Raw genomic sequence first — 23,378 nt, 5'->3', positions numbered from 1 at the left:
TTATTTGGTTTCTTCTCTCTCTCTCTCTCTCTCTCTCTCTCATAATTATTCAACTAGGAGTAAAATGGCACTATAAAAGTTTAACAGACCTTATGAACATGAACAACATAAAAGCTTGGAGGAGATTGAGCTACACCATCACAGCTAGTATAAAATCCCATATCCCTATGCAATCTATATTTCCAATAAAACATTAACTAATGTCCCATACCCAAAGAGGCTGGTACAGCTTTCTGAACAAACTCACAGTCATGATCCTAAAGCTACACAATTCAAATCAATGATTTTTTCACTGGAAGGAGAATAAAACTTTTGATGGTCCTTATTCAGTGAGCTTGGTAAACCCAGAGCTTCAAAATGCTGTTAGGAAACACAGTCCTCAATGTTCTCTCTCTAGTTTTCTTCTAGATGTTCCTTGATTTGCAGCTGTGCATTTGATTTTGCCCTCTGCAACTTCTCTTTACATATAATTAATACAAATTCTCTGAAACTGTAAAAATTGAAAAAAAAATTTAAAATTTTATCATAATGTAAGAAATATAAAATACTGCTGGTGGCATAAAGAAGACTCAGCCAATTACCTTTAACTGTGCTATCTTACTGATCATAGAAAAGATAAAGAGATTTAACACATTTTCAAGTTATTTCTGTGTCTCATACATGCTGCTTTCCAAGTTAAGTTTTCCCAGTGATTAAAAATGGATGTGAGACAAACTCTGGTTTAGCTTGCATTTGTAACTAGGAACTAAGACACTTCTGATAATTTCCATGCCCAACACTCTTCAAATGCTAATTAGGGAAGACCATATAATTCAAGTTGTTATGGCTGTCCAGCACTTAAAAGATTTCTTAAGGACAGTTCTGTGTGACTACAGCCCATGGTCCAAGTGTCTGGATGCAGCTGAAAAGATGCAAAGCAACCAGAGCATGAATAAAGAAGAATAAAAAAAATACTTCTTTTTTAGAATTTTTTAAAATCAGCATATTTCTTTAATTATATTTAACCATAATTTTATTTGTTCTTGACACAGCGTGTGCTATACTTGGTCTAATGAACTTTACAACTACTGAGCTTCTCAGGTTCATATCAAGGTCTAACTGATGCAAATAGTTCACTCCAAGACCAAACTTGTGATCAACCAGCCCAAACTTTCCTGTACCATCCTCTCCCACATGAATTACCATGGAAGAGTAAATCAAGACAGTCCCCAGCCAACTCTTCAGTCATTCAAACAAATTCAGTCTGCAAACACATTTAATGGAAAACCTGTTACACCTAAAATGAAAACAGACAAACAAAGTCCCTAGAAATAACATATCATAAAAAAATGCAGGTCTTTCATAAAAACATGCTGCCTGAGTACCTTCATCAAGCACTTAAAGTGATGGAGGACAAATGGCTACCTGATGCCCAAGTCTGTCTTCAGAAATATTTTGAGGACAGTAAACCTTTAGTATCCACTGTTACTCACAGCATTTACCCTCCAGTTTATCTTTTGGTATATGCACATATTAGCAGTACAGTTCTGGCAAGGTTCTTACCATCTCCTGGGTCAATAATTTCCACTGTGGATGCAGCAGGAAATTCCAGAATTGCCATGACAGGCTCAGAAAGAACAATTTGAAAGGACTCAGAATGCTCATGTTCACCATCACTCAAAATCCGTACTCGCCATGTAGCTAAGGTTTGACCAGGATTAAACTGCACTTGCTTCTGGGCTTTTCCTCTGAAGTCTTTATCTTTCTTGGCAGTACCATCCTTGGTGCTAATACCTGTTAAAACCAGAAATTCAGGTCATTATAAACATCACTAGCAATTTTTCTCCCATTGTGTCACATTTAAAAGACATGTAGAAAAATATATTCTCCACAACCTGAGAACATTCAAACTAAATCCATTTCTCTTGATCAATTTTATGTTGGGTGTCACACATAAAAGTGGAAAAACTCTACATTCTCTGAAGTTATATCAAGTTTCTATTTCCCTATAATTCAATTACAGATGTCCAAAAAGGACAACAGACTTTTCTCTCTCCTTTTAGCCCTCTGGGTTCTCTTCTTTTCCAGAACATCTAAACAGCATCCTGCCTGAAACCCTAGAAAATATTTATAATTCTTAGAAAAAAACAACCACCCCCGGATTCAGACTTTAAAGGGAAAGCTAAGGAAATACAAAGACAAAAAGGAAAATATACTGAATAAAAACAAGAGAAGATGCAAAACCTGAACCATTGCCCTCATTGTCATTGCAATTAGAATGTTTTAAAATTATGGTCCTCTTATTCCCGTGTTTGCATAATGACAATCTTTAGGTTAAAGTGAAGTTGAAGCTGCAACTCCATGGGAAAAAAAATCATATAACTCAATCCAAAGAGATGGCACAGGCCTTTCAGCCTCAGATTCAAACTGCTCTGAAACAGGTTTTCACAGGCATCTCATCCCACTTTAAGACTGTATGAAAGACCCTCATGGAAATTAGACAGTATTTCAGAACTGTCTCCAGCTCATGCGTTTGGCCTTGATTAAATCCCACAGTACAACTGAAATCTTAAAGGCTTTTCTAGGTTTTCAGAAAAAAAACCCTTAAAACTTCTCCTTTCTCTGATTGTTTCTTCAGCTGCATTATTTAATGCATTGAAACACATGACCTTTCCCTACAAACCTTGCCTTTCTTTCTTGAGGCTTCTATGCCTCATCCTAAGTCTTAGCTAATTTTATATAACCTATAAACCTTCAGCCACTTTGGCACTGCATATGGACCAGAAAGGCCAGTAAGCATCTTGGCCAGTATGTTTTATGCTCTTTTCAACTCTGCTATTCCATTTGCTGGATTAAGGTAGTTGGAGGCAAGTTACTCAGACTGGGTTTGCTGATTTTTCAGTCAGCTCAATACTGAAACTGACCTTGAATCCATAGGTAGAAAATTTTGTAAACACTCTACCTGAAGGATCAGAAGTCACATCAGTATCTGTTATTCACTACCAGTAATTAATTTAAACCACGCATCCTTAACTATGTATTTATCTCTTCCATTCTTTTTCTTTCTTTAAAAGAAATATATTATTCAAGTTAGTTCACTGTTAAAAAACAGTCTTTTAAGATCCTGTTGATTAAGGTCTATATCCCCTAAATCTCATGCCAAAATAGGTGTCTCTGCTGCATCTCACTACCTGAAACTCAGATTTTTAATCAGAAAAAGCCCTAAACAGAAACTTGCCAGGTAAATGCTTACATATCTCTGCAAAAAAAGCCTTAGATTGAGTGTTTTCTCTAAGCAGTGTAAGCTGACCTTAGGTTTCAGTGTGAAATTTTACAAGGATAATGTTCCCTGGTGCAAATGCATCAGAGGAGGAAACAGATCCAGAAGCTAGAAACAGGTGTGAGGTTGCAGAATGTGATAACACAGCCTTTTTTTCACCTTTCCACTCCCCAGACACTGCAAACAGTTTTCAACACCTCCTGTATCAGCCTCAGTTGACTGCCAACACTGAGTAAAGAAAATGAGCCTAGTGCTCACTTCTGAGCTGGCTGCTGGTCAGACCAGCCCACAAGAGCCTTCCTGGAAATGATATATGTTTATTGTCATCTTTTCAATAGCTTTAACTGTATTTTTTCATTATAGGGGAAAGAAGGTCTGGACAGGAACTGTATTCTGTGAAACAAATAAACAGTGGTATCAATAAAATCAAAGAAAGGAGGACCATGTCTTGGGAAGAAATTTCATTATTTAACTTTAGAAATCATATGCATAGCATATAAAAGATACACTCTTTAATAAAGAAACATATTCCTTTGAATTTAGTTTGCTTGTCACGAAACAGCAGCAATAGGATACAGTTGTACTGATATCAACTCATATCATTATATCAACTGCCTGGGCAGTGATTTATAGAAGAAACTGATAAGGTTAGAATTGAACTTACTTATAAAAGAGGTTTCCCCCAGATAACCTCTCCGTTTAAGAACAACATCAAGATACTTGGTGTCTTCATTTACTAAGTAATACTCCTTTTCTAAGGAGATCCATGCCCAGTTCAGGCGAAAATGCTGATTCTTCAGTTTATTGCCTCCTGCAAAACAAAATTAAAAATATATAATTAAAACATTTCATTTTTGTTAAAGATTACTTTGTCTTTTGAGGTTAATGCAATTTTGTATCCTGGGTAAGATATGTATCTATCTGGACATCACAATCCAAAGGTTTTAAAGATTTAAAACTAAGAAATTACAAGTAAGGAACTCAACCAGAACACACTTGCTACACATAGGAGTAAACTTTTTCTTAGATGCATACAAACATAGTACACTAATTTTCTTATTTCTCAAGAGAAAAGCATCAAGCATTAATTAAAATGTATATGGGGTGCCTTCTGTATATCATCCTAATGGATGTGCTTTTTGTTACTCTAGAATCCTGTAAGTTCTATAGCAGTAATAAAATGAACTGCTCAGCTCACTGGTGGCAGATGCTCACTCAGCCACTGTCTTCTGGGAATGCTGGGCTGTGTGGGAGACTGTAGTCTGATTTCCTGCCCACAAGGTGCTGCTACAGAACAAGATTTGCTCAGGTGACAATTGTCTTAAATGTGCAAGAAATTTCCTTTAGAAATTAACACTTCTATACCCAAGCCAGTGAAACAAGTGAATAGCAGAGAGGTGTATCTAAGCATTTAAATTAATTCATGGCTTAATTACTGGAGGAAGAGATATGTGAAGGTTGGTTTACCCATTCCAGTTTCTTCCATGAGGCAGCCACTCCACATGCTTTCACTCTGCTTCAAAGATAAGCCCCTATGTTTCTTTACTGACCTGCCTACTAGAAAAACCAGGAACTAAGGTTGTGCAGTGTCACATGGAGGCAAAGGTACTGTGTAAATGAAAGGAGGGAAATGTTACTGGAGTATCTCCTTGCACTCCTCACCCTGCTCCTTTCTGCTCTTTTGATCTCTGTTGTTACTGACAAAGGGGAAGGCTGCAAACACACATATCAGAAACTAATGAGCAGCAGAGAGAACCAGCAGCTGTAGTGTTACAGCAGTGACTACAACAGCACTTACATTAGGTTAGCTGTATGTTATGTCTTCCCATTGGTTTATGGGGACAAATGTAACAGAATACTTCTTGTTCTCTAATCCAGCGAGAAAAGCCATTTGTGTGCCACCCTTGAACACACTGCCCAATTTGACCATAATTTAACAGAAGGATAAAAGCTTCTGACATATAAAAAGGATGGAAATTTACTGTCTTTTAGAGCAGAGAGAACCTATTTGTACCACTAGTAAGACAAAATACTGCTGCACAAGCCTACTACAAATGAGAATGTCAGATATTTGAAACTGCCAAGGTAAAGGAAAATTTTCTAGCTGAGTTTGCATCCTTTTAAACAAAAGATATTCTAACCAGAGGATAGAAAAAAAGAAAATCTGGCATAAATTGTTCTCTTATCCAAAGAACTAAAGGTTAAATGTGCTGTGGACAAAGGCACACAATCTACATCTTACATAGAGGCCTCTTATGAATGAAATTTAGGAGTAAAAAAGCACAAGACAGGCAATAAAAAAGATTTACTATTGTCTTCATTCCACCTATTTCTTGCTTTCAGCTGTGTCTTTCTATTTTTTATTTCACAGAATAAAAAATCCCCAACAATCATACAAAAAAGTATATTTCTTAAGGGGCTTGAGCCTCCATTTTTACAGACGTACTACTGTCCCTAAAATATGTAATGTTCACCTTTTAGAATGTGCAATACCAAACCCATCAGCTTAAAAATTTTAAGTAAAGAATCTAGGTATTTTAAACCTTTGTGTCTTCACATTGTGCTTTTTTTTCATGTTCAGAAGACACGTTTTCTGATTTATACAAGACATTTCACAGCCCACTGTCCCCTAGAATAAAACCGCTGTTCTTCTTATTATTAGCTACTACTACTACTACTACTACTATTATTATTATTACTACAGACCTCTCGTAAAACAGAGCAGGAAGCATATGATACATCTTACCTAATTTTAGGTATTTATTTTGGGGATAGAAATCCTAAACTGTCTTTATAGTCAAACCCAGGAAAGAGGCATTTTGTAAAGCTATGACTTAATTTAGGCATTTATTTTTTAATAAGATTAGCTTTGCCTTGAAATATGCAAAAATACATGCATTTTTCCTCAGCAGAGTTTAAATCTCCTGTTGTGACCCTTTACATTGTAGACACTTTTATTACAGCCATCTAATGCTGGGTAAGATGAATTCCCCCTTGCATAATCTGGATGAAACTGATACAACATAGTAGAGCCAAGCGCCGCACAAATACAACCCTGTGAAGAATATCAAGAGTATAGCTTTTAGAAGTTATAAAATGTTGGAAATAAAACAGCACATGACACTTTAATTTGGTTCACTATTAAAACAAGTGCCAGCCCTACAATAATATTTCTCTCAGCAGATGGATTGTGCACTGCTCGCAAGCACTGCCCTTGGGCGCAGTCAGACATTTACCTGCTGGGCAAATCATTAAGCTACTATACCAGTTTTGCTTTTATTCCTCTTCCAGACAAGTGCTGGCAGTACAGTACATCAGAAGTCCAGAGAAGGAAACCATTACTTTTAAAACTACAGAAAAGGAAGGAGGGCAGTGTTAGAACATGGTAAATCCAAAGGAACTCTGCATCAATGAGACGTGGTTGGCAAGATGCTGCTAAAGAGAGGCAGGAAAACTTGTTTCCTAAATTTTGCCAGAGATCAGAGTGCAGCAGTGCTAAATCAGAAGATGCTAGATGGGAGGTGGTGCAGTGAGATATTAATGAGAAATGAGATGGCAAGAGTTGTAAGACACATTAAGAAACTGTAAGGGCTGAAAGTAAGGCTCTAGAGTAAGGTGAGTCACAAAGTGACTTCATGACGGAGGCTTTAAGGACAGAAGGTTTGCTTGTATATGGCAAGTCAAAGATAGATATAACACGGAATTGGTCTTCATAGAAATCCTGTCAGCAAATTGTTTGCCTGTCAGAAAACACTGATGTATTATTTTTGCATAGGTCATCAAACAAGAAATTCCTAAAAAGATCAAGTCATCTGGAAAAAACAGATCCAGTTACACAACATGAATACAAGAGGAGGGGCAGGAGGACTTGGTCAGTCAGCTGCTTGAAGGGAAAGATATTTAAATTATTATTCCCATTCAAGCATTCATCTTTCCAGCTGTGCTGCTCAGATATCTTAAAGTTATAAATCCTTCATGAAAAAACACAAATTAGATTGTCAGAATTTTCTATCATGGTGCAAAGAGCTTAGAGAAGGAAAGAATCAGTTCCAGTTTTCTCCATAGATCACAGAGCTATGTAAAGACAGTATAAAAATAATTCTAACATTAAATTGTGTACCTTGAGCACTGTTGACCTGAGGGGCCAAGAAAAATGGCCATTCTGTAAGGAAAGTCTGATTGCAGTTTTGCTGTCCCTTGGAGCTACTCCAGACCCTAATTCATAAATAAAAGCAAATAACTGCACCTCAATAAGTATTCACTTATTGACACAACAGAAATTGATGCATCTTGATGCAGATATTGACTTCCTTGCTGAGTATCTGTGGCATAAATCAGAGATGAATCAGCAAAAGTGTGGCTACCCTGCATACCCACAGCCACACAGACTCATTGTGTGCACAAGCAATGTCTGTACAAACACAGCTATCTGGAACCTGCAGAGCTTCAAGGTACGATGTATCTGCTCTCTTTAGTCATTAGCTAAAGTTGCTTAATGGGAAAAAACCCAACTTTCAAATTCCTCCTGTACAAAGAACATATATCAAAAACAAGAAGGAGTGGAAAAAGAGTTTTAACAAATCTGATTCTATGATCAAATGCTATTCCCTCTGATTCTATGATCAAATGCTATACCCTCCCAGAAAGGGTATATCCTGTAAAACTCTCTTAATTTCATGTGGAAATTGCAGAAGTGAAATGCCTAAGTTAACCCAGCACACAACACATGCCACTAGAAAGTTTTGAATTGACTTTAACAATGCATAAGATAACCTAATGATATGATCTGGTTAGAAAAGCTTTAAAAGGCTTCACCTTTGTGTCTTTCAAGTATATTGAAATAGACCCCAATCACTAAAACAACTTGCTGAACTCTGCGCTCTCCTGCACTCTATCTGCCACTGTAACTCAATATATTTGCAGAACAGTCAAAATGAACCCCTTAAACCAGCCCCAAGTGATTAGGGACTAAAACAATGCTTTCTCTGAACTTCTCATGAGAAAACACACACTTCCCATCATTACGGACTTAGCTTGCCTGGAGTATAATTGCTGGTATCCAATGAACTACAGAAAGTACTGAAAGATGGAAACTGCAACTCTTTTTTCTGTTTCATATCTACCTCCAAGAACAAGTTGGAAGGGCCACATTTGCTGGGGCTGAGAATAAGCAAATGCCTGAAGCCACATAGCAGAAGAAATATCTGAAGAATACCATGTAGCTGCTTTTTTACAAAATGGAGGGAGAACTGAGAGACAAGACATGAATGTCAAGGTTACCCAGTGTGTATTAAATTTGGATCCTCATAAAATTCAACTAAGCATCACTAAGGATGTCTCCAAGTGCAGTCTGGAGATTCATGCAGGATTAATTCAAGGAATTCCCAACTCAAGTCTATGGCCCGTTCTTCTGCAGGAGATTAACTGGGTTCTGATTAAGAGGTTAACCTGATTTTCATTGAAAAAAACTGTGCAAGCAAATATGCACTGGCTCTTCAGACAATTAGTGTCATAGCTTTAAATTAATTATAAACCAGCTCTGTGGAAATTCGCTGAGAGCTGGGACACTGTCACTCTATTGGCTGCATCAAGAAACTATGAGTTTTCAAAGGAAAGAGCAAAGTGGATAAAGAGCAACCCAATCTGAATCACCAAAAAAGATGCTGGAGCACCGTGTGTGTTTGAAAGCCTTTATTCATATTAAGTACTTAGTTTGTAACTGATTTCTAGGAAATCCAAAAGATCCACTTGTTGGTTTTGGATTCTGTGCTGTAAGCAAGGGACTTGCTCTGCAGGATGACCACTGCTTCCGAGCAGAAAAGAACTCAGAGCAAATAAATTCAGTATCTCCAGTGAATAACCACTCCTGGCAAAACACAGTATGTTTTTGCTCAGGTTCCAGAGAACAGGAACATAATCGGCTGGCTCCTGTTCCACAAAAGGTGGGCAAGAGATCTTTCCTAGACACAGGATTCATATCATCTAATGCCATCCTATAAAGGATGTATGTTTAATTAAACCTAGCTGTCTAGGCACAAGGAATGGAAAGCAATACATCTTCAGGAACTGCAGGCACATCTTATATGAACAGGTGGATCACCTTTTGGAAAGATTGACCACTGAATGTAATGGGAGTGTGTTCAACCCACCAGTCTATATGGCTAACTAAAACCCAGTTAAGTCATCTTCTTGACAAAGGAGGGTCCTGAGAAAACTCAAAGACACAACTGGCCCTAACTGTAATATGGTAAATTTGTAAATTTAAACATTTTAGAAGTAATCTTTGGAATATTTAAACATGACAACAAAAAAATTGATTTTGTTTAGAAAAACTGTTCTGCTACTATAAAGTTATCTCCATGCTGTCATTAAACTAATTAGCATTTTGTGTAGTCACTAACTTTGCATGAGAAAATTAATTTAAATTGCCTTGTGAGTATTAACAGAGAAAACCCAAACATACCACTCAAGCTGTCATGTCTATAATTAAACAATGCCCACATTACCTAAAGCACAATATCTTTTTCCTAAAGATCCACACCCTGCACCTCCCTCTGAGGGAAAAAAACACCACCTCGATTAGTTAAGGCTTCATACATGCATGGCCTGCAGCAACAAGTAAATTTATTAGATCTCTGACAACACATTCTTAAAATAAACTTAATAGTTTTCAGTCTCTGCTCACTAATTTGTTTTGTGGCGCCAGACAACTTCTCCCAAGAGGCTCTGGCTGAATTGAAGCAAGGTTCATTTCCTTGGCTCACAGAATAACGGGTTTAGCTCAACCATCTTAGCTACTATCACATAGGGGACTTCTCTTCTGGTTTATATCTTTGAAGTACACATGTATTAGTCCATAGGAAAACTACTCCCATTCAAAGCCTACTCAGACAAAGTGTTAAATTTGAGGGTCATGGCACATCCTTAGCCCCAGTCATTTATGAGGAGTAATAACAGAAAAGTGTACTGCAACCTCAGAAATGCAAGACATTACAATAGAACAGGAGTCAGGAGAAATATAATCAAAATCAAAATATTATTGCACTTCATATTGCACTATTTTAAGAAATTCTTCTATTCTGGGAAAAGAATAGACCAATTTTCCCTTCATTGGATTACATTTTCATGTAGAACCCACTGCTGCAGACTCCTACATACATGCCTAATATTTCAATGCTTGCAAAATCATTCTCATGCTTAAAACCAGGGTGCATGAAGGGGTATCATCTGAAACTGAGACCTCTAATTTTTCACAATGAATATTTAATTGGTTTTTTGCGTCAAATTGGCAAATTTCCCTTGAAGAAGTAATTGAACTTCTCAACTTTTTTTTTTCCTAGCTGTTGAACACTGTCTTGGCAGAAAATTCCCCTCCATTTCAGATCACAATCCAAACGCATAAATCTCAAATTTTACAAACATAAGAGGAAAATGAATGCAAGAGGAATTAAAGAAGTTGTTATTATTTACAAAACCTACTCTAAACAAGTTGGAATAGTGTTTCCATTTTATCAACTGGACTTCCTATAGCCCACTGAGCATAGACACAAAAAGCATTGTTTTAACTCTGTGTCAAAGTGATTGAACTGCTTTTTGTTATTAAGAATTTATTTCCAGAGACTTGCATTTTGGTTCTTTTTCTGTTCTGGCAATACAACAAATAAAATGCCTCACTGATTGGAGGAGAACAAATGTCAGGCAGGTTCATTTATTTTTCAACTCAATTCAGAGTAATTGTACCAGGTAATCTCAAATATTTGACTTTTAATATTATTTGACCTGACAAACTCCTTTGTGGTGCCCTTCATCCTTTTTAAGCTATGTCAAACCTATAACCTTTTGCAGGTGATTTAGTCCTGCTCAGCAAGGGCAGATTAAAAAACAGAAAACATGTAAAATTGTTGATATAAACAAGAACCCAAAAGGATTCCCTTTGAAGTCACTAACTTTAACTTGAGACAACCCTTGCAGAGTAGTCAAAGATATTAGTTCTGCTGAGGAAAGAAATATTTTTCTTTCTGCAATAATGTGTTATTTTTTTATATAATGACAAAATTTTTAGCGTTATTGAAGTCTATCCTAAGGGGCAAAATTGTATATTCCTATGGCAGTAATTATAATATATTCCTGTATTATTTCATCTGAAATTCCTGTGTTGTAGTCATAACATATATAACAAGAAGGAAAAAAAAAAAACCCAAAAAACTGGAAGAAGCCAAATATTCCTTAAAAGATTCAAGCCAAGATGTCAAAAATCTGTTTAAATATTAAAAATAAGTGCAAAAAGTACTTCAGAAATGAAGAGTAGAGTTGAGAGTCCAGAATAATATGAGCACTGTGAGTTTTCCAAGAGAGGAGCTCAACAGACATAAAGGACAGGGAACAGAAGTGACTGTGAAATTATGAAAACTCAATCTTGATAGTATGTTGCTTCCGACACATCATTTCTTTCTCCTTCTTCTCTGCATGAAATCTTCATTTACACTTTGAGATAAGTAGTAATTAAATTAAAATCAGCAGTAGAAAAAATGCACCTTTACCATCAAATTTGTTTTTATTATACAACAAACTTCAACAACTTACTTATGTACAGTTCACATTTTATTTGGCTTGAAAAGAGATTATTGTTTAAGCAATTTAAGTTGTTTTGGCATTCCTCAAGCTTCTGAAAAGTCTTTGATGAAGATTTCCACCACTGTTCTCCCACATGCATTGAGAAATTAAAATCCTTCAGGTTTTTCCCAAAGGTGAGGGCAGCAATGTTTTTTCTCAAGTCAAGTCAAGTCTGGCTCCCACCAAATCTGCTGGCTATTGCATACAGGCAGATGAAGGCCTGGGTATCTCTGGTCTCAAGTTTACATTTTTTGCCCTAGAGTTTGTACAGAAATGTGCAGAGGTGCGATCACAGCAGTTTGAGCTTGCCAGCCAGCACAAATGTTTATCACTTTTAAAGAAAGCCATCTCCCACCCTTTCTTGAAAGGGAGCTGCATAGCACTCACCTGTTGGGACATGACCTCAACCTCCCACATGGCACCTGCTGTAGCTGCTGAGGTTGCTGAGACACAAACCAGGGCAGTTCCCTGGGCTGCAGTGCCATGGGGGGCACTTGGGAAGTGGTTGGGAAAACTCTTGCCTGCAGCAATCTGAACAAAGTTGATGACACAGTGCTAAGCTGTCATCACCTACCTCCTCCTTTTGGCTGGGGGTGTTAAACTTGCTATTTTAAACTGATTTCATGGCTGCTCAAAATATTAATTTTCTTCCCCCACTAAATGTGACAGTGCCCTTGCTATCTGTTAGGATTTCTGATTCTTGTAGGATGCAACAGCATGCTAGTGACAGAGGCTCATAGAAGCCCATTCCAGGAATGCCACAGAAGCCCCATGGATCATAGGGCCATGAAGAATAGAGGATACAGCAGAGGTTGGAGAACAGAGCAGAGGTGAGAAAATGACAAAACTTACTGGTTGCTCAGTGAGATTAACAGGACATCTCAGATGGAATTAGCCTGGGCAGCCCTCTGGCTGTGTAAGTAAAGATGGTTACAGAAACCCTTCTAGTCACTGATTGCCACAGAGCTACCTGTGAAAGTCCCTCCCCTGGATATCTTTTGAGAATACTTCTTTCTCTTCTTACCCTAATTCTAGAAGAAAATGGATGTCTTAATTAGCAGGATTGATTAATGAGAGGTACATGAGAGGTGCATAACTTACAGGATTTTTTTCTCTGTTCTATAGGATCAAATAGGTGTGGATATTAATTAACAGTAGAAAATGAGATGGCAAAGGTATTAATCTTCTGAAAACTGTGCAATATATGAAATGTTACTGATTGCTGGTTCTCTGCTTGACACCTCCAGAAAGATGCACATTTCAGCCCATCCACAAAAGCTGAGTGACCAGTTGGTCAGCTTGAAAGCAATCCACTGCTAATCCTCCTGTGCAAAACAATCTATGCCACACATTCTAAAGAAAAATATGGCAGTGAGTCCTTAGTTAGAGATAGATCTGAAAAGTAATGTGATCCATAATTAAGTTTCAATCATTCTAACAAATGCACATGTAACTTTATTCATGCCCACACCTTTGCTAAGTCAGATCCTTGACTGGTTTCTCTGTGTCAGAGAAATTTTTCTGTTTTAACTCTACTGGTCAGTCCTATCTTGTTACTTGGAAGGGTGATCTCTAGCCTTAAGCTTTCCAAAGAAGTACCTGCAATTTTTTTGCCTATTTAAAAAAATCACTTGTCTAGGTTGCTTTCTCATTCCTTTTCAAAGAGGGCAAGTATTACTAATATTATTTATAAGGTTGCATTGGGTGTGGTGAGATGGAGTTCATTTTCCCCACAGCAGCCCTCACAGTGGTGTGCTTTGCACTGGTGTTGATAACCAGCGTTTTTTGCTCCTGCTGAGCAGTGCTGGCACAGTATCAGAACTGTCTCTCCAACTTTCCACCACCCTTCAGCTGGCTGGGGATGGCAAGATCTTGGCAGGGAACACAAATAGGACAGCTAATCCAAACTGACCAAAGGGATATTCTCACTAATCTCCACCTCCAAAAGCAGGGGTTTCTTGCCTTTGTCTCCACTTCCTACTGTGGAACACTCCAAAACACTTCATCTGTTGAACAAATGAAACGAGACATTTTTTGACCAAATGGAAGAAAATATTTGAAACCAGATGAGCTTTTAGGTCCTTTCAAACCCAAAATCATTCTGTGATTCTAAAATTGGGTGCTGCAGTCCAAAGGAGGCCTCACAATAAGTTGTTTTTACACACTTTAACTCAAATATCTCAAGAAAACATATTGAGACCTTGAAACATTTTGTCCAAACATATTTCTAATCCTTTGGACATGATTCTTACCTCATGTTAATAAATCAATATATCTTTTAGATTTCTTAGCTGCTGAGACACAAGCAATACCTCTGTTCTTCACCTCTTCACATACTCCCTGAGTAAGTTCTTGAGAGGACAATGAGGGTAATACCATCTAACATAACCATGGGAAAGCACTTTCTTTTCACTTTCTGGTTAATGAGCAACTTTCAGGATAAGTTTGATAAAGGTCCTTATGTTAAAGAACATTGGAGTGAAAAGCGAAAAGAAATGTGTGTGCACTGTCTCAAAAACTACTTGTTCAGTGGAGACACATTTGCTCTAGTATGTGCTTACATTAAGAGTCCTAGGTTGTTCTTTTATTGAACAGGTATTTCAATCTACAGTCACCTAGATACCTTAACATGCCTTTGCACATGAACACGGGGGCAAGACACAGTATGTGCATCCTGTTAGAGCGACACAAAGAAGCTCTAGTTGAGTAGGTACCTCTTCATGGCACAAAGGATAGTGCCACATGACTCAGCCCTGCCAGAGGCAAAGCTTTACCAGGTGGATGCTCTGCTGAGCCTCCTCAACCCTGCTGATGCCTGAGATTGTTCATTAAGCTCTGTCTTGAGTAGCTCACTAAGGGACTATGTTGCTCCAGAGACAGAAAAGGTTTAGTTTTGGCTAGAAGGAAATAAATCAGGGTAGATTTAATCCTGGGTTCTCTCAGTGCTTTGTCACAGCGAACTCTACAGGTTGTTGGACACACTTGTCTCTCTCTTTCCTACTCATGTGTGGCTACTGCTCCCCAGTCTGTCATCACATGCCTTTCTTGGGATAAATACAGTAGCTGCTTACACAGACATACAATCCAGGCCAAATCTTCCAACCTTTTTTCTTATGCTTTCCTTTAACATTACTCAACAGCTACAGACGTGCCAGCCATATGTGCCAGACAAATTTCACAGCCAGTTTTCACACCAGTGTCCTCAAAGGGCACTGCTTTCTCTGAGACACATTTTGATAAGCAGAACACTTATTTAAATCTACTGGAGAACAGGCTGGCAAAACTCATGGCACAAAAGTGGGCCTGGAATTTCATTCAGACTACGATTAAACATTTTCTTCCTAAGAGATCTTGAGAAGGAGATTTGGACAGTACATTCTATGGGAAAGCTATAACCTTTTAGGTTAACTCTTTGGTCCCTTAGCAAGTATGCAACAAGATCTGAATAAAAAAAAATGTTATGCAGAAGTGCATGGAAGCTCAAAATAAAAGTATATTTATGATTTGTACTACATGAAGGTATACTTACATATATATATATATAAAAAAATATATATATATATGAAAATATTCCAGTTGAAATTTGAGCATACCCCAGTAAGGCTATACGTCTATTTCAACTTTAAAAAGTTGAAAAAAGTACATGCATTCTCTTCTTATATCGTGCAGTATTGAGTGAAGCTGGCTTTATATCTAAATTTCTGCTGACACCAAATCAAATTTGATGATAAAATATTCCCTGTCACTTAGTGTTCCTGCACACCCACTGGTTGCAAAATAAAGAAAAAAACAAAAACAAAGCAAAACCAAAAAAACTCATAAATCCATATTATTACAAATAGTGCAAAACTTACTGTGAATCATTCCTGTGAATTCCTGAATGCTCTCTGCAATCTACTACTTAATATTTTGTACATTTTTTTGTCTAGGGTTGACATACTAGTGAACTCCTATAAATACAGATAAAAGTCAGCAGTAATCAAGTATTGTGTGGAATTTTGTAAAATGTTTAAAGAATCATAATGTAGCATGATGGAAAGACAACTAAGTCTGATATGATGCAGCAGATTGCTGCAGATCTGCTTGAGACAGAAAGGCTCTGCAGGGCGATTGGCCAGGCTCAATCAATGCACTGATGTCAATGGTGTGAGATTCAACAAGGTCAAGTTCCAGGTGTTGCACTTGGGTCACAACAGCCCCAAGTAGCACTACAGGCGGGGGGCAGAGCAGCTGGAAAGTGACCCACAGGAAAGGACCTGGGGGTGCTGGACAACAGCAGCTGAACATGAGCCAGCAGTGTGCCCAGGTGGCCAAGAAGGCCAATGGCATCCTGGCCTGTATCAGCAATAGTGTGGCCAGCAGGAGTGGAACCAGGGCAGGGATTGTGCCCCTGTACTCAGCACTGGTGAGGGCACACCTCAAATCCTGTGTCCAGTTCTGGGCCCCTCACTACAGGAGAGACATTGAGGTGCTGCAGGGTGTCCAGAGAAGGGCAATGGGGCTGGGGAAGGATCTAGAGAATAAATCATATAAGGAGTGGTTGAGGGAGCTGGGGGTGCTTAGCCTGAAAAAGAGGAGGCTCAGGGGTGACCTTATCACTCTCTAAAGCTGCTTGAAAGGAGGTTGTAGCAAGGTGGGGGTCGGTCTCTTCTTTCAAGCAGTAGAGACAGGACAAGAGGAAATGGCCTCAAACTCTACCAAGGAAAGTCAACTTATGGCAACAGGAATTTTTTTTTTCAATGAAAGAGTGATCAGGTATAGGTTGCCTGAGGTGCTGGTGGAGTCATCATCCTTAGAAGTGTTCAAGGAATGACCGGACATGAAACTTAGTTGACACAGTGATGTTCAGTCAAAAGTTGGATTCTATAATTTTGGAGATCCTTTCCAACCTTAATGATTCTGTGATTTTACAGTCCTATATTTGAGTCAATACATAAAACATTTTGACACTTAGTAGTCAAGAAATCGGCCTTATTTGGGTCAATAACAGAACAGTGGAAATTTTCATTACATTCCGATGAAAACTAAATAGTGAGTCAAACAGATAGCTTAGAGTGCTTAGAGTTCTTTAGACCTTTCAACAAGGTATAAATCTCTTGACTGTAGTAAGTATAATATTTATATGTTCTAACCTATGCCAGAATATTATTATTAATATGGGAAAAGAAAAATTATAAACGTGCATGTTTTAGAGAATATTATTTCTACAATTCCCTCCATTCCTAGAATTTCAGCACTGTACTGCAAACACCAGCAGTGAACTCAAGGCCAGCATTTATTTCTATTTGAATCTGCCGATAGCCAGTGTGAAGTGCAAACATCACCAAATAATGCAGTATGAATATTAATATATAAGTTAACATGAGTTAACAGTATGAGTTAACACCAATGTATTTGTGTGGAATATGGAGAATATAATTAATGCTAAAGAATTTTACACCTGATTTGCTCAAATTATTGACATCACATTTTTCGACCATGGAAATTTATATTTTTCATATAAGTTTTGGGAAGAATCTAAATTTCTTCCCAGCAGCTATGTATCCTGTATTTTAAGAGACTATGTCCATTTCAACTGATGAACTTAGGACAGATTTCTTTGTACATAGTTAGATTAATTAAAAAAAATTGAGATGTACTACTTTCATGGAATACTCTTTAATATGTTCCTACACGGCAAGTCTCTTTCTTTCTCTCTGTATATATATAATTCAATATAATTATATATGTATACATAAGTTCCTATAGATACATACACACAGACCTATGTAAGAATGAACTCTATTAAACTCCATTGAATACAGTGTCTTCACTCTGTACTCAAAATCAGTCTCATTCTGCAGCTCAGTTGAAGCAAACAAAGCAACAATTGCTCATTAAGGTAAAGACCTGGTCCACAGTTTTTGTGCTTCTCTGCCATTACAGAATCCTTAGTAGCTTATTACCAGTGATATTCATATCACCAAAATAAATGGGAATAAATGTGCTCATAGCAACCTATCCATAAAAATTTACCATTTTTTAAAAGCTGAATTCATGCATTGCAATTTCTTTTTCATCTTACAGAGAATTTGAGTCTTCATTAATTTTTGGAAGAACCTGTGTAACAGGGTGAGGATTAATTATTTTTGGTTGTTTAAAATAAACCAGTAAGATGGATAATAATATTACAGTTATGGATAGTAATAGTATTTTTCTGGATGAGGTGAAATAAAATATCCTGCAGATCTCCAGAGTAATTTTTTTACATATTAATAGTTCCATTCTACCTGACTCACACTCCATTCCCTGTCCAAAACAATTCCAAGAACAATTCTTCATGAACCTAGTCCAGGACTGCAGCAGGCTCCCACAGAACACACAAGAGAAATCAGTTCATACATTTTCCCACAACACATAACTAAAACTTCACATTCTGTCAGTAAACTAAGACTTAGCAGTGTGTTCTGAAGAGAAAAATTCATTCTATGAAAACAGCATGGTAATGTCAGGCATTCTCTCCTACCTTCAATACTGCAGCTTAATTTGGTATAACTTACTGACCTTTCTTCTCCCTTTAGTCAGACTTTGACCTGCAGTCCATTGAGCCTTTGGCCTGGACACTACACTGGCTGTGGACACTGCTGGTTCCACTGAGCCTGACTCACTAGAAATACCCCAGTAAGTAAAGACACTGACAAAAAAAAAAACCCAAAAGCCTCAAAAAAACCAAACCAAAAAAAATCACCCCAAAACAAACAAAAAAAAAGTGATGGCTTTCCTGAGCAGAAAACTATATGTAGTTCATAGTTATAACCACCACCCAAATCTTTGCCCTTTTAGGAATGCTCCAGGATGTAGGCCTGTTGGTTCTAGTAACTTCAGTTCCTTCACTGCTCCTGCCAGCAGCAGCTGGAAGCCTTTGTCCATTTTCTCTTCAGAACTCTCTGTGTAGAGAGACATTCCTGCATTGAATTACACTCATGCTATGTTAGACAGTTTTTTTTTGAAAAGCATTTATTGAGATTTGTTTCACTTAACTTTGGATGAGGTAGATGTCTGCATCCTAACATAGTTATCCTAATCATCCTTTATATCCAGGGAAGACTAGTGGATTTGTATCCTACTGCTTAAAGATAGGTATTCAGGGTCATTTGAGACCCTTTAAGGTATCTGAGACATCTGCAGACAGCTGGCAAATCCAACACATGATTAACAGGAAACCCATGCCCTTCAGCAGGGTTGGACAGAGGTCACGCAGGTTGGCTGGAGCCCTCACAGTACACTTGGTGCTATGCTGAGGGAATTGAAACATGCCCAGCAGTGCCTGGAGAGCAATTCAGCTCATCATAAAGAAGACATTTGCATTGGCTGAATAGTTTTGTAATTCCAAATTGTACAAACTAATTATTCATAGACTACAGTGGGACCTTTGACAACTAGACACAATCAGTCACCTGAATTTAGTCATCTAACTTCATCTGTCTTCAATCTAGCACAAACTACTCTTAAAAACTTTCCTCAGAGAGGGGAGTATGCAGATTGAAAAATGAACACGTTACATGGCCTCTGACTCTACTACTAAAAGGGAAATTTGCAAGCCCTACTGAGTAAATCTCTACTTCAGTACAAGTTGACTTGTACTGAACATTAATCCGGTTATAAATAAGAAACAGCCTACCTCTTGGCACCATATCTTTCAGATTAATGTGTGGATGTTTGCCTGCATCAAAGATGCAGCCTGAAACAACAGGCAAACAGGGTGGGTCAGGAACAAGTCTCAGAGCAGGACAAGTTCTGAGGGAGGCAGTATTCATTTAATTCAGATTGGGTTAAACTGACTGAAAATGCATCCCTGAACCAGACCTTCCTGGATGCACTTAGCAAATGCAGACTAAGCTCTGCCTAAGAAATCCAGGACTCCCTGTTCCCCCACAGCTCCCTCTCAGTCCCAGCTCCTGCTCTGTTTCCCCCCTGGAGCTGGCACAAGTGTTTGCATGGCCATTTAAGGAACCGCCCCAGGGAAATGATCTCTAGTAGAACTAAATGCAGAAAGAAACAGTTTAATTTTAATCTGGGTGTTTCCCCTGACCCAGAGTTCATGGCACAAGAGCACAGTGCTTGTGCCAGGGTAAGGGAGGCATTGGCACAGTGATAAATACCAGGGGTGGAGAGAAAGTGGGACTGCTGTGCTTGGCAGCAGTGCTGTCTCTTGATGCTGGAAGCAAGCCCTCATGCTGACATTCCTTGCTGGTATAAATCAGTGTGTTAGAATGCAAATCTGGCCCTTAACCTGAAAAGCCAGTTTTCCATGTTATTTTCACTACAAAACCACTGCATCCCTATGTCTGATTCCTAATAGAGAGTGAAACCAAGCAACACATGCTTTGATGGTGACACAAATCGCATCACTTTTAACAACAAGAAAATTATTCCTGATAGAAGGCAGGATTTGTTGTGGCAACCATTTAAAGAGGTTATAAAGATTCCTGCCTTACAATGCTTCCCAAAGTTATTCCTACAGATAACCAGGCTTTCTGTTAAGGCCCATTTCCATCAGACCCATAGGCAGGACACAAATGTGACTGAAGAACAGAGTTTTCTGAAATACTGGAAAAATGATCCCTTTGAAAAATTTTGAGGCACTACCTTGCATCTAACTGCCCACCAGTCACACTTTTTAAAGGTCAGAAGCCACTCCACAAAATGAAGATTTGATGTCTCAACAGAAAAAAACACACATAAAAAAATCTAATCCTCTACAAAAATTAATTCTCTTAAACTTGTGCTTTATATACACACTGGCAGATACCTACCTAAAACATGAACCTAAACACACAAACATGCAGCTTATAAAGCACCCACCAGAATGAATTCTAAAGTGAATGTATAATTTAAAAAAGAAACTAAAAGGACAGAAGTCTGGTTTGTTTGACTCACTTGTAGTAACATGTTAAATATGAAAATCTAGATGTATAAGAAGTAAGTATAAGAAAATTCAAAAGTATAAGTAAATTCAAAAAATACTTTGTTTTCACAGACTTCATTATCTTGAGAAATATATTACTGGAGTAATTGCTGAATCTATCTATAATTGTATCCTATTTACTAAACCATTCAACATCTTGAGCTCACAAGAGAACAAAGGACAAGGAATACAGGTCGCATCTGAAAAACAAGATCTCTGTATTATTTCCCCTTTCAGCAATGCTTCAGTTGAGTGCCCATTCCCTATATACCATATGTACATGAAAACTGGAGAGGGAGTTTTTACAAGGGCATGTAGTGACAGACAAGGGGGAATGGCTTTAAACTGTAAAACAGTGGGCTTAGATTTGACATCAGGAAGAAATTCTTTACCATGACGGTGGTGAGACTGGCACAGGTTGCTCAGAGAAGCTGTGGATGCCCCATCCCTGGAAGTGGTCAAAGCCACGGCAGAGGGGGTTGGAACCGGGTGACCTTTAGGGTCCCTTCCTACCCAAATCATTCTACAATTCTGTGATTCTATGACACTAGCCCTGCAAAATCACAAGTGACCCTTTCCAGTATAGTACTCCTATGCATATTAAAGTATTCATATAGGCAAGTTATGTGAATGATGGACCCAGAAACAGATATTTGCTAGAAAATCCTTTTTTCCGTTACTTTTTTCACTTGTTTTTATATTAAAGAATAAACAGATCTGCCTGACTGTGATAGACACCAGGGCAGAAACAGAGAAGAAAATGGACTGAAAGCAGGATGAATCTGAACAATGTGCTCTTTAGTTTTCTTTGCTCCTCTTGTTCGTGTTACAGTAAATGTAACTAAGACACATGCAAAATAAATTTCACATTAACCTCCTTAACCATTAAACTCTCTCATAATTTCATCTTTGTTCTAATTAGTTTTAAACGCTGAGATGTTTTAACAGTATCTGACAGTGCATGCAAGAGAATCACCATATTCTCTAGCACAAAAATCATGGAGAGGTTGGAAAGAATCTCATATCTGATTCAATGGCACAGTTTTTAGGTTAATCTGAGCCTACAACAAAGCAAGGCTTGCTTCCTGTTTAGTAACATTAGGAGAATAAGAATCCATCTTTAAAACATGAACAATCCACACACAAAAGGTGGTGGCAATCCTTCCAGACACATAGAAAATAGGTCCATGAATGAAAAAAACAGCAATAAAATCTGAAGGACAATGGGCACCAACATGACACTTCTGTACCTCATTGTAAGAAACATAATAATAAACACCAAGACCAACTGGCTCTATTATATTATTATCCCACTGGCTGTTTAGATGCAAAAACTTTATCGGGTATTTATCAGTTTCTCTAATTGCTAATTATAGATAAAAGCTACAAATCTGCAGAGTAGCTTCCTGCAGAGTACCATTTTTGCTTTTGTTTTCTTTCATACATAACTATTCTGTATTTTTATATACAAGAAACCCTGTGAAATATTTTATGGCTTATACTGAAAAGTCCAAATATTAAATACAAAATACAGCTAGCTAAAAAGGCCAAACATACACACAAAAAAGGCTTCTTCTTGTTGCCTTTTTGCTTAAAAAGGGGAGTTTTCTAGCTTTGCTTTGAAAATATTGGAACACTAAGACCTTGTCTTATACAACAGCATTGTGGTGGGAGTACAAGTGTAGGAATCTCAGATGTCCCCTGAACATAGATGGAGAGGAGATGGAACAAACCTTACTTCCAGAAGCCCAAGTGCTGCAGTCTCATGCAATTAACCTCATACCTATCTCATTATAAAACTGTATACAAAATACAGCTTTCAAATTACACATCAGTACATGAGTGTTAAAAGCACAAAGATGTTCTGAGAGCTTTTTCACAGAATGGTTTGGGGTTGGTTTGGAAGGGACCATAAAAATCATCTAGTTTCAACCCTGCTGCCATGGCCAGGGATGCCACTCACCAGAATATAAATCCAGACACGCAAACTTCACAATTTCTCACCAACTTCTTTTTTTTTTTTTTTTTTTTTCCTCCCATGGAAGCAAAATACCATTAAAAAACAAAACAAAACAAAATAGTTTCCTTTTTCTGTAAGTAGAATTTTAACTACAAGGCCAATCAGTTACTGTGTTTTTTTATCTATATATTTGTACTAAGAATAAATTCATCAGAAAGAAGTTGATTGCAGATTATTCCTGTAGTAGAGTTTGGAAACACATATAAAGAGTTTGGTTTTCATTAGGGAAATGTATGTCCTATCTTTATTTCAGTCTTTCCAACTACTGCTCTAAATACTTAGAAGACAGAAAACATTTTCTGAACCGATGGGGAGCAAAGAATTAACAACAATTTTATACTCCGAAATATTGGTAGCACACGATCTTTTGAAAAATGAGGGGAGAAAGGTTAAGTGTGGCTCTAATCATTCAGTCAACTAAGGAAGTACAAAACAGCTCTAACATTTACTTTTTTTGGGCATTAACTGACTAAAGATGTAAAAGCATTGTAGGTGACATGTCAATTCTGGGATAAATGGGCAGCTAGCCCACACTTTTG

At 37.8% G+C, this 23,378-nt stretch overlaps 1 protein-coding gene across 1 annotated transcript in view; it reads right to left on the bottom strand.

Moving 5' to 3' along the window:
- FREM2 (FRAS1 related extracellular matrix 2) overlaps positions 1-23,378 on the bottom strand; it is a 117,193-nt gene that overhangs the window by 50,777 nt on the left and 43,038 nt on the right. The window contains exons 3-4 of the mRNA XM_066571144.1: positions 3,924-4,070; positions 1,543-1,773 (exon numbers count right to left, since the gene is read on the bottom strand). Of these exons, the coding sequence (XP_066427241.1) occupies positions 1,543-1,773; positions 3,924-4,070 (378 nt within the window). The remainder of the gene's footprint in view (positions 1-1,542; positions 1,774-3,923; positions 4,071-23,378) is intronic.

Source organism: Molothrus aeneus, chromosome 2 (genome assembly GCF_037042795.1).
Source record: "Molothrus aeneus isolate 106 chromosome 2, BPBGC_Maene_1.0, whole genome shotgun sequence".
In the NCBI taxonomy this organism is placed as follows: Eukaryota; Metazoa; Chordata; class Aves; order Passeriformes; family Icteridae; genus Molothrus; species Molothrus aeneus.
Note: the sequence above shows the minus strand (reverse complement) of the source record. Positions and strands in the feature narration are given on the sequence as shown.